Source organism: Leopardus geoffroyi, chromosome C1 (assembly GCF_018350155.1).
Source record: "Leopardus geoffroyi isolate Oge1 chromosome C1, O.geoffroyi_Oge1_pat1.0, whole genome shotgun sequence".
Taxonomy (NCBI): domain Eukaryota; kingdom Metazoa; phylum Chordata; class Mammalia; order Carnivora; family Felidae; genus Leopardus; species Leopardus geoffroyi.
Window position 1 is genome coordinate 21372279 of NC_059328.1, and position 12883 is coordinate 21385161.

Here is a 12883-nt window from a genome sequence, read left to right on the forward strand (position 1 = left end):
AGCCCCTAAGAATTTCCTTTAAAGATTGGTTTTATGATAGGAAGCATCATTCTTGGTGATGGTCATACTGGAAATATCAGGGATGGGCTAAGAGAACAACTATTTTTTTAATTTTAACATTGTCATTTTGGACAATTTGTATAACTGCTCTGTGCCTGAATTTTACTTTTGTTACAGTAATACCTCCAACAGTGTTTCTAAGGTTAAAAATAAGTTGTGTGAATTCAATTTATATTTAGGTATACAGTATATTAGTAGGAGTAGAGATTCGCGTCCAGAGTACTTAGATATGAGCCCCAATTTTGCCATTTGTTGGCTTTGAACTCACTGGACAAGTTTACCCCTGTGTGACTCATCTGTTAAGTAGGATAATAAATGGAATCCTTTTGATGTCCTTGTTGTGAGAATTAGATTAATTAACACATGTAGAACACTTAGAACAGTCCCTGGAGTTATAATATAGGCTCAGTTAGTGTTAGCTTATTCATAGAAAACGAGGGGAAAGAATGCATGGGAAATTGAACTTCGTTTATTCTTTCTAAGATTTAGCTCTTTTTCATCAGCTCTTTTGTTAAAGATGTTCATATGTAACAAAATAGGTATTTAGTATTATTTTATCTCTTGTGTTCTGATTTTTCTGGTAGAAACGTTATCATTTAATGAAATGATTGGGAAACAAGAATGAAGGGGAGAGAAAGCAATGAAACTGCTTTTTGGGAAACAAGAATTTCCAAAAATTGGGAAACAAGAATGAAGGGGAGAAAAGAAATCACCTTTGAGTGATTAAAAACTGGTGGTGCTATTTTAATCCTCATAACCATTTCTCCTAGAAACTAGAAGAAAAGCAGAGCTGGGTTTTTTTTCAATCACTTTTTTTATAAATCTAAAACCAACTGTAATTCAAAGATTGTGTTGCTGTAAGCATAGATGGCAGTGAATTTGTAATAACATTTAATCTGTAGCTTTCAAGATAATCTCAATTATGCCTGTCTTTTTCTTTCCTTTTTGTCATGAAATTGTTAAGTGACTTATTCTAAGTTCATTACCTACCAGCCTGGCACTTTCCCCAACTTAAATACTTCATAACCTGAAAAGGATACTTGCAGTCTAAACTAGTGAAAGATCCTGTTCTCCCTTTGCCTGTCTCCATTTTTTCAAATATTTATTGAGTGCCTACTATGTGCTGAGCAGTATGTTACTTGCTGAGGATATATGTAGGAGAGACAAGTAAATAAATAGATAATTAGAACAAAAGTGATGTGTACCCCTGTATGTAGAGGTATACTCAGGGTGACTTGGGAGCACAGAAGAGGTATACCTGATTCAGTCTTAAGTGTCAAAAGGTAGATGTTCAAAGGCGGCCTCAAGGAGGAAGTGACACATAAACGAATTTGAAGGAGCAGGACTTAGCCAGATGAGGGGATGTGGGGACTTAGCCAGATGAGGGAGACGACTTTCCAGGTAGCTAGAACCGCAGATGCCTCAGTAGATAGACCCGGGAGAGCATGTCATAGTTTAGGAACTCCACGAGGTGCAGCAGGACTGAAGACTAGTCCCAGGACTGAAGACAAGTAAGTACGGGAGAGGAGGTAGAGAAGAGTCTCGTTAGAAAGGTAGGCTTAGGGGCGCCTGGGTGGCGCAGTCGGTTAAGCGTCCGACTTCAGCCAGGTCACGATCTCGCGGTCCGTGAGTTCGAGCCCCGCGTCGGGCTCTGGGCTGATGGCTCAGAGCCTGGAGCCTGCTTCCGATTCTGTGTCTCCCTCTCTCTCTGCCCCTCCCCCGTTCATGCTCTGTCTCTCTCTGTCTCAAAAATAAATAAACAAAAAAAAAAAAAAAAAGGTAGGCTTAGATCAGGGCTTGAAAGATTTTTTTTGTGAGCCGTGAAGAACACTGTTAAATTTGTGCTGTTGTAAACATCACTGCGGCCCCACTGTTGAGGATAGATTAGAGAGGAATCAAACTGGAAGCAGGAAGCAGTAAACTATGACTGCCCCAGGCACCCAGAGGAGGATGTCAAAACTGAAAGCTGTACTCCACAAACAGACTATGTCAGACTGGGGAGATTTGTAAAATTGTTTAAAGATACAGAAGACTTTTTGCCCCAAGTGAATGAATCTCAGAAGAGTTCTTTCAGCCCTTTATCTTTTTTATTTTCCTTCACTACAACTCAGCACAACAAACTGGTTGTCAGCTCCTCCCTGGATTTTAGGACAGGTGGTATCCTGAAGGCCCTTGGTGCATAGGCCCGGCAACCAGATGAGTGTTAGTACAGTGTTTAACAGCTAACTGGATACTGTGTAATTTCAGGCTTTTTCAGTAAAAGAAATTATTTTTAGGCTGAAAAAACAATAAAATTTGCATCTTGAAAGATTTTATTTGGTGATTACATTTTTACAGCCTCATCAGTACTAATAAAGATTATCTTTTCCGAAAAGTTAGACTAGAATTAGGCTAGTTGCTTTAGTATAGACAGGTGAGCAAAATCACACAATTGTCCGCATTTTTTTCTGACGTCACCAGATTGTTGTCCTAAAGTGTTAATGTGTTTCACTGTTCCTTTTTTTTTTTTTCCTAATGACAGACGGCGAGCAGGGGAGAGGGGCAGAGGGTAAGAGAGAGGATCTTAAGTGGACCCCATGTTCAGCACGGAGCCCAATGCAGGGCTCAATCCATGACCCTGGGATCATGACCTGAGCCAAAATCACCAGTCGGATGCTTAACCGACTGATCCTCTCAGGTACCCCTTTTTATTTTGAAGATTATATTTTTAAGTAATCTCCACACCCAGCACGGGGCTTGAACTCACAACCCCAAGACCAAGAGCTGCATGCTCTACTGACTGAGTCAGCCAGGTGCCCCATGTTACTTTTTTTTTATTTTTTATTTTTTTTTATTTTTTTAAATTTGTATCCAAATTAGTTAGCATATAGTGCAACAATTATTTCAGGAGTAGAGTCCTTAGTGCCCCTTACCCATTTAGCCCATCCCCCCTCCCACAACCCCTCCAGTAACCCTCAGTTTGTTCTCCATATTTATGAGTCTCTTCTGTTTTGATCCCCTCCCTGTTTTTGTATTCTTTTTGTTTCCCTTCCCTTATGTTCATCTGTTTTGTCTCTTAAAGTCCTCATATGAGTCAAGTCATGATTTTTGTCTTTCTCTGACTAATTTCACTTAGCATAATACCCTCCAGTTCCATCCATGTAGTCGCAAATGGCAAGATTTCATTCTTTTTGATTGCTGAGTGTATATACACACACACACACAATAGAGTATTATGTTATATATATATATATATATATATACACACACACACACACACACACACACACACACACAATAGAGTATTATATGTATAGAGTGTGTGTGTGTGTATATATATATACACACCACATTTTCTTTATCCATTCATCCATCGATGGATATTTGGGCTCTTTTCATACTTTGGCTATTGTTGATAGTGCTGCTATAAACATGGGGGTGCATGTGTCCCTTCGAAACAGCACACCTATATCCCGTGGATAAATGCCTAGTACTGCAAATGCTGGTTCGTAGGGTAGTTCTATTTTTAGGTTTTTGAGGAACCTCCATACTGTTTTCCAGAGTGGCTGCACCAGCTTGCATTCCCACCATGTTACTTTTTTTAAAACAAGATTTAGAAGGACAGTTTTGTATAATCCAGAACATAATGTTTCTTTGAATTTGAATTTAGAAATTATATGCATAGCTTTTTTTTTTTTTTTTTTTTTTTTTTTTTTTTTTTTTTTTTTGCCCCTGTGCTTCATCTCCCAGAATTTGTGATTGTGCAAGATTGAGGGTTTTGAGGGAAGAGAATGCTACAAAAGAGGTGGATACTTCATACGTGGAAATCAAAGAATAAAGTTCATTTGAGTTAATAGCTGGAGTAAGTTTTATAGAAACACCACTGATATAATCATCCTTGGTTCCTATTACAGGAATTACTGTTGACTCATGGGGTAACCAGGTGTTCATTACTCAGAATTTTTATTTAGTAGACGATGAACCCTTTATTCTCCTACACATTTTAAAAAAGAATGTTTAAGGAGATTCCTTGTTAGACATTTTTGAATAACTTTTACAAACATTGTAGCTATTATCCGACATTGATTGTATTCTTACTGAATATGTGGCTCAGAATATTCCTTGGTAATGTTTAGATTTCTTTCTCACTTAAAGGGTTGAGGGCCAGATGAGTTAGAGTTATGAAAGAGAAGGAAGGAAGGAAGGAGAGAACTGGCAGTGGCTAATAGTCATCTCTGAGTCATCAGCAGTGAATGCCACTTTACTGGGGAACATTTAACTCGTTTCAAAACCCTGGGATGGGCAGCCCTTTGATTTCTGACTGGTTAGTTTCTACACATCATTGATACCTTGTGGTTTCTTAATAGAGGCCACTAGGGACTTAGTTTTTGTGAATATCATGTTTTATAAAGTACTTTTTTTCTTTAAAGCTCCTCAGTCACTTTCACTGTAACTCATAAAATCTACCTTCAGCGCATGAAAAAGTACTGTTTGGAGAAATAGAAATAATAATAAATGGATGGCCAATAAGATAGAGGTTGTTAATTTTCTTTAAAAATTTTTTTTTATTTTCTTTATTTCTGAGAGGCAGAGAAAGACAGAGCGCCTGTGGGGGAGGGGCAGAGAGAGAGGGAGACACAGAATCTGAAGCAGGCACCTCGGCTCTGAACTGTCAGCACAGAGCCCGATGAGGGGCCCGAACTCAGGAACCGTGAGATCATGACCTGAGCCAAAGTCAGTCGCTCAACCGGCTGAGCCACCCAGGTGCCCCGAGGTTGTTAATTTTCAATTGATAACAAATGGATATAATTCTTAGTAAATCTTTAAAATAAAGCCATTCTTGGGATGCCTGGATGGCTCAGTCAGTTAAGCATCCAACTCTTGATTTTGGCTCAGGTCATGATCTCACAGTTCATGGGATTGAGCCCTGCGTTGGGCTCTGTGCCAACAGCAGGAAACCTGCTTGGCATTCTCTCTCTCTCTCTCTCTCTCTCTCTCTCTCTCTCTGTCTCTCTCTGCCCCTCTCCTGCTTGTACGTGTGCTCTCTCTCAAAATAAATAAATATTTTACAAAATTTTTAAATCATTCCCCTTCCTTAGACTTTGAATTAGTATTAATAGTCAAAGACTTTAACTGAGTATTACTAGAAAAAGAAGTAGTAATTCAGTTACTAAAGGAAGAGTGTTACAGGCACCTGGGTGGCTCAGTCGGTTGAGTGTCTGACTTTGGCTCACGTCATGATCTCACGGTTTGTGGGTTCGAGCCCTGCATCAGGCTCTGTGCTGACAGCTCAGAGCTTGGAGCCTGCTTCAGATTGTATCTCCCTCTCTCTCTGCTCCTCCCCCACTCATGCTTTGTCTCTCTCGCTTTCTCAAAAATAAAATAAACATTAAAAAAAAAAAGAGTGTTAATAGCTTAGTAGTTAGTGCTGTATAAAAAGCAACTTTTTTTTTTTCTTAAACTTGTCAGGGTTCCCTCATAGTATAGTGCCTTTAGTAGGTTAGTGCTTTGGAAGGTAGACACCACACACTGAAAGGTACAGTTAGTGCTGTTTTGTTATTACTAAAAGACTTTAGTGGACTTGAAAAAGGCTTCAGGTGCATTATGTCCAATAGAACTTCCTGCAGTGATGGAAATGTTCTATATCTGCACCATCCATCGTGGTAGCCATGTGTGGCTATTGGGCATCTGAAATTTGGCCAGTACAAATGAAAAACTGAATTGCAAATTGTATATAATATAAACAGATTGAATATAAATTCAAATAATCATATGCAGCTAGTGACCATAGTATTGGACAGTCCATCTGAACTGAATAGCATATTTGATAACTGTTAGTTCAGTGACCAATCATTAAAATATACTCCAGAGTAAGCAGTATTCATTTGTAGTACCTTTGAAAGTGTCGCCTTTTATTTTGCTTCTCTTAGAACTGATGGAACTATAGTATAGGCATACCTCAGAGATACTGTGGGTTCAGTTCCAGACCACTGCAGTAAAGCAGATTTTGCAATAAAGCAAGCCAAATGAATGTTTGCCAGTGCATGTAAAAGTTATGTTTATACTATATTGCAGTTTACTAAGTGCACAGTAGCATTATGTTTTAAAAAATCCATGTACACACCTTATTTTTAAAATACTTAAAAAAAATACAAATACAAGTAAAACCTTGCATTGTAACAGAGTAACTTGTTCTCTGAGTGTTCCGCAAGATGAACAAACATTTCTAATAAATTTTAACTTGATAAACAAGCAGTGTCTTGCAACACGAGTAGTACGTGGTGCCAAATGTCCCATGATCACCATTTAGCCAATGGTTCTTCTCTCTTTCTCCCTCTCTGTGTGTCTCTCTCTTCCTCGCTGTGGGATTGTGGGTGATCGTCTCCCATGCTCGGATGCTCTGTCTCAGGCCGCATTGTTTGGCAGAAATCAGTGATTTTTCAGAACGTTGGAAGGTGCCCACACTGCCACTAGTATACTTTTTTGTCACTTCAAAGCACCTATAGACAGACCTTTGCTTTTTCATAGAAGAGTAAGCTTAGGAATGCTTTGCTTCATTCTAGGTCAGGCTGCCTGCAGATATAGACCCTTTCCTCTGCTGCCTTATTGCCAGTTACATTAAATACAGTAGATGACAAGTTTATTAATACTGTACTGTAATCAACATCCGTTAGTGATAATGAAAGTGGTCCTACACCATAATCCTCCTCTCTCTTCTCTCTCTCACACCAGCCATGAAGGCTTTCAAAGGTAAGTGTAGGTTAACTTGTTTATTTTTCTTTATAATTTTTATTTTCTTTATTATTTTCTATTATGTTACAATATTGTGATCATTTTTATATGAATATTTTTGGGTTGTGGAACAAATCATCCGAGTTTCCATTATTTCTTATGGAGAAATTCACTTTGATATACAGGTGCTTTGGATTATAAGCATGTTGCCAGAATGAACTATGCTCATGAACTAAGGTTTTACTGTACTTTATTTCTGGAGCACCTGGGTGGCTCAGTCAGAAGAGCATGTGATTCTTGATCTCAGGGTCATGAGGCCAAGCTCCACGCTGAATGTAGAGCTTACTTAAGAAAAATGCTTGATTACTAAAAAAACACTAACCATCATCTGAGCTTTCAGTGAGTTGTAATCTTTTTGCTGATAAGAGGGTCTGGCCTTGATGTTGATGGCTGCTGACTGATCAGGGTGGTGGGTGCTGAAGGCTGGGGCAAGTTCTTAATATAAGACAATGATGTTTGCCACATCAGTTGACTTTTCCTTTCAGCATCATAACATGTGATGCTGTTTGATAACATATTTTACCCACAGCAGAACTCCTTTCAAAATTAGAGTCAATCTGGGGCTCCTGAGTGGCCCAGTCAGTTTAAGTGTCCAACTTCGGCTCAGGTCATGATCTCACAGTTCATGAATTCGAGCCCTTCACTGGGCTCTCTTCTGTCAGGGCAGAGCCTCCTTTGGATCCTCTGTCTCCCTCTCCCTCTGTCTGTCTGCCTGTCTGTCTCTCTCTCTCTCAAAAATAAATAAGCCTTAAAAAATAATTCAAGTTGGGGCGCCTGGGTGGTTCAGTGAGTTGAGTGTCCGACCTCGGCTCAGGTCATGATCTCACAGCTTGTGGGTTTGAGCCCCACGTTGGGCTCTGTGCTGACAGCTCAGAGCCTGGAGCCTGCTTCGGATTCTGTGTCCCTCTCTCGCTCTGCCCCTCACCCGCTCATGCTCTGTCTCTCTCTCTCTCTCGCTCGCTCTCTCTCTCTCTCTCTAAGAATAAATAAAACCTTAAAATATAATAATAATAATAACAATTCAAGTCAATCCTCTCAAACCTTGCTGCTTTATCAACTAAGTTTATTTGATATTTTAAATGCCTTGTTGTCATTTCAACATTCTTCGCAGCATCTTCACCAGGAGGAGATTCCATCTCAAGAAACCACTCTCCTTGCTCATCCATAAGAAGCAACTCCTCATCTGTTCAAGTTGTATCATGGGATCACAGCCATTCAGTCCCATCTTCAGGCTCCACTTCTCGTTCTAGTTCTCTTGCTGTCTCCACCCCATCTGCAGGTACTTCTTCCATTGAAGTCTTGAACATCCCCCCACACACACAGTCATCCATGTGGGAATCAACTTCTTCCAAACACCCATAAATGTTGGTATTTTGACCTCTCCTCATGAACCACAAGTGTTCTTAACGACATGCAGTTTGGTGGATCCTTTACTTTCCTAAAGATTTTCAATTTACTTTGCCCAGATCCATCAGAGGAATTGCTATCTATGACAGCCACAGCTGTGCAAAATTAATTCCTTAAATAATAAGACTCGAAGGTCAAAATCACCCCTTGAGGGGTGCCTGGATGGCTCAGTCAATTAAGTGTCTGACTCTTGATTTCAACTCACAGTCACAATCTCACAGTTCATGAGTTTGAGCCCTGCATCAGGCTCTGTACCACCAGTGCAGATTCTCAAGAGACTCTTGGGATTCTCTCTCTCTGCCCCTCCCCTGCTCTCTCTTGCTCTCTCTCAAAATAATAAATAAACTTACAAAAAATTACTCCTTGATCCATGGAATGGCTATTGTGTTAGCAGGCGTGAAAACAAAATTAATCTCACTGTACATCTCCATCTGAGCTCTTGGGTGACCAGGTGCATTGTCACTGAGCAGTAGGAATCGTTCTTTCTGGGCAGTAGGTCTCAAGAGTGGCTTAAAAAAATTAGTAAACCATGTTATAAACCGATGTGCTGTCATCTGTTCCATTTGTAGAGTACAGGCAGAGTAGATTTAGCATAGTCCTTAAAGGCCCTAGGATTTTTGGTATGGTCAGTGAGCATTGGCTTCTACTTAAAGTCACCATCTCTATTAGCCCTTGACAAGACAGTCAGCCTGTCCTTTGAAGTTTTGAAGCCAGCATTGATTTTTTCCTCTCTAACTATGAAATTCCTAGATGGAATCTTCTATTTTAAAGCTGTTTTCATCTACATTGAAAACCTGTTGTTTAGTGTAGGTACCTTCATAAATTATCTTGGCTAGATCTTCTGGAGAACTTGTTGCAGCCTCCACATTGCCATGTGCTGTTTCACCTTGCATTTTTATGGAGATAGCGTCTTTCCTTAAACCTCACGAACTGAACTCTCTTAGCTTCAGACTTTTCTTCTGCAGTTTCCTCCCCTCTCTCAGCCTTCACACAATTGAAGAGAGTTAGGGCCTTGCTCTGTATTAGGTTTGGATTAAGGGAGTGTTGGGGCTAGTTTGATCTTCTCTCTTGACTACTCAAACTTTCTCCATATCTGCAATAAGGCTATTTCACTTTCTTATCATTCATGTGTTCACTGGAGTAGCACTTTTAATTTCTTTCAAGAACTTTTCCTTTGCATTCACAGCTTGGCTAACTGGACCAAGAGGCCTATCTTCTGGCCATCTTGGCTTTCCACATGCCTTCATCGCTAAACTTAATAATTTCTAGCTTTTGATTTAAAGCTGTGACTGTTCCTTTCACTTGAACACTTAGAGGCCATTGTAGAGTTATTAATGGACCTCATCTCCATATTGTTCTGTGTCAGGGACTAGCTAAGCTTGAGGAGAGGGAGAGAGATAGAGGAATAGCTAGTCAGTGGAGCAGTCAGAACACACACATCTATTGATTAAGTTCACAATCTCATGTGGGCCTGGTTCATGGTTCCCCAAAACATTTACAATAGTAAAATCAAAGATCACCGATCACAGATCACTATAACAAATATTGTAATAGTGAAAAGTTTGAAATATTGCAAGAATTACTGAAATGTGACAAAGAGACACAAAGTGAGCAAATGCTATTGGAAAACTAGTGACAGTAGACTTGCTTGACACAGGGTTGTCTCAGACCTTCAATTTGTTAAAAATGCAGTATCTGTGAAGCACAATAATATGAAGTATGTCTAAGTGAGGAAGATGACAGAGAAAGTTAATTGAGGAATTTCTTTACTTCAAGTCTTTATATGTTATCTTCCCAATGAGGCCCTTCTCACACAATTTGTAATTTAGCACTCTCTCTCTCAGCCCACCCTGTTTCCCTTTCCTGAATAATTTTTCTCTACGGTACTTATCACCATCTAACGTACTAGAAAGAAGGCATGAGGTTTTTCCGCACTGTATTCACTACCATGTCCCCAACACCTGGGACAATACCTGATACTTTAGAGGTGCTCAGGAAATAATTGTGGTATGAATATATAAGGCTTGTGGTTTCCCAATAATAACAATCCAATTCATTAAGTGGGTATTTTGCAATATATGGCAAGCACTGAGCTAGATTCATTATATAAAGTACACTATGGCCACTGCTCTTTTCCATAATAAAACACTTTTTGGAGGCATTATTTGAAACAGAACATTGAATTGGTTAAGTCGTTGGTTTGATTCTGCTATAGAATTTCAGAACCAAAAGGGAGCTTGGCAATAATTTGATTCAGCCACCTGATGTCACATAGTTGCCTGAAGTTCCATCAGTGTCATTGATAACCTCTTCTCACCTCCCTCTTTCCCTTGTCCTCACAACCTATGAATCTTTTGGCTCGGCTGTTTTTCCCACACTTTCTCATCTCCATTCAGCTAACTCTCATTTCCAGCTGGGCCTACCTTTCCCACTGCCTCTACTGCATTCTAAGTGACTCTGTAAATCCTTAACCCAGCCCTGGAAAAACCCTTCCATCTTTCTTACCTGAAACTTTCCTGTTTAATATCATTTCTTACAACTCTCTCCTCAGTTCTAGAAGCATGTCCTGATCCCATGGGCATCCTTAAGAACTTATTGTCTTCAAAATGGGCAAAAGACATGAACAGACACTTTTCCAAAGAAGACATCCAGATGGCTAACAGACACATGAAAAAATGCTCATCACTCATCATCAGGGAAGAACAAATTAAAACCACAATGAGATACAACCTCACACCAGTCAGAATGGCTAAAATGAACAACTCAGGCAAAAACAGATGTTGGCAAGGATGTGGAGAAAGAGGATCTCTTTTGCACTGCTGGTGGAATGCAAACTGGTGCAGCCACTCTGGAAAACAGTATGGAGATTCCTCAAAAAGTTAAAAATAGAACTACCCTATGACCCAGGAATTTTACTACTAGGCATTTATCCAGGGGACAGAGGTGTACTGTTTCAAAGGGACACATGCACCCCCGTGTTTCTAGATGCACTATCAACAATAGCCAAAGTATGGAAAGAGCCCAAATGTTCATTGACAGATGAATGGATAAAGAAGATGTGGTGTGTGTGTGTGTGCATGCGCGCACGTGTGTGTACACACACAGACACACACAGACACACACACACACACACACACATATATACATACATACATACATACATACATACAATGGAGTATTACTTGGCCATCAAAAAGAATGAAATCTTGCCATTTGCAGCTACGTGGATGGAACTTAGGGGGTATTATGCTAAGTGAAATTAGCCAGTCAGAGAAAGACAAATATCATATGACTTCACTCTTATGTGGAATTTAAGATACAAAACAGGTGAACATAAGGGAAGGAAAGCAAAAATAATACGAAACAAGGAGGAGGACAAAACATAAGAGACTCTTAAATAGAACAAACTGAGGGTTGCTGGAGGGGGTGTGGTTGGGGGGATGGGCTAAATGGGGAAGGGGTATTATGGAAGACACTTGTTGGGATGAGCACTGGGTGTTGTACATAGGGTATGAATCACTGAAATCTACTCCTGAAATCATTATTGCACTATATGCTAACTAACTTGGATGTCAATTACAAAATAAAATTAAAAAAAAAGAACTTATTGTCTTCAAAACACAAACTTGAAGAAAAAGCAAAAAGGCAGAATGTGTGTAACACCAGTTTTTTAGCCTGAGGTCTTTCATTCCATGGAGCTGAAAGCAGTCCGGCGGTGTAACTTCAGTTTCTTCCTCCCATTAACATAGGCCAGCATATTGCAGGCTTGTAAACATGCATGACTTCATGCCTGCCATACATATAGCCTCAGTGACAGAAAAGCATTATCAGAACATCCCCAGTTTTTCCTAAAGAACAGTGGTGTTTAAATTTAAACGTTGCGGGGGTGGTCATTTATATAAAGAATCTAGGTGGGGCTAGAGGGTGCCAGATATTTTAAGCAACTTCAACCATCATGCTCTTTAAAAATTCTCTTAATCCTCACAACTCTGTGAGTAATTCTCTCCATTTTGCAGGTGTGGAAACTGAGGCTCATGTAAGTTAAAAGTAACTTGTTCAGAGTTGCCTAATCAGTAAACGGGAAAGCTGAAATTTTATGTAGGGCCTCTGCTCCAGGCCTCCAGGGCCTCTGCTCTCTTCCATTGGCAAACCATGTTGCCTTCTGGAAGTTGGGGTAGCAGGGAACAAGAATTGCAGTATTTGATGTAGCATAGGAAGCAGGTATGTTTGCTTTTGCATCTAACAAACCAGCCACAGAAAGAAACCAATGCCAAGGCACCTGAATGGTTCATTCAGTTGAGTGTCTGACTCTTGATTTCGGCTCAGGTCATGATCTCACGGTTCATAAGCTCCAGCTGCACGTCGGGCTCTGCTCTATGAGCATGGAAAGCCTGCTTGGGATTCTTTCTCTCTCCCTCCCTCTCTCTGCCTTTCCCACCCCCCCACTTGTGCACTCTCTTCTCTCTCTTTCTCAAAGTACATAAATAAACTTTAAATTTGCCAGGTGGTAAACAGCAGCTATACCAGGATCCATAAATCTATCTGTTGTACTCTGGTATGGTCCTATCAACATAAACTAAATTCTCCAGTACTGTTTCTGGGCTGTGAGTGTGTGTGATGTGCCTGGTTTAAACTTATTCACAGT

General features: G+C 40.0%; 1 protein-coding gene across 13 annotated transcripts in view; it reads left to right on the plus strand.

Moving 5' to 3' along the window:
- LOC123597470 (mediator of RNA polymerase II transcription subunit 18) overlaps positions 1-12883 on the plus strand; it is a 134815-nt gene that overhangs the window by 76004 nt on the left and 45928 nt on the right. For 4 of the 13 annotated variants that reach the window (XM_045476296.1, XM_045476297.1, XM_045476300.1 and 1 more), the window contains exon 4: positions 6772-6789. The exons of 8 other annotated variants lie outside the window; for them this stretch is intronic. In XM_045476296.1, coding sequence (XP_045332252.1) covers positions 6772-6789 — 18 coding nt within the window. Of the gene's footprint in view, positions 1-6771; positions 6790-8026; positions 8111-12883 lie in introns of those variants that run through there. One more of the 13 variants, XM_045476311.1, reaches the window with a different exon arrangement.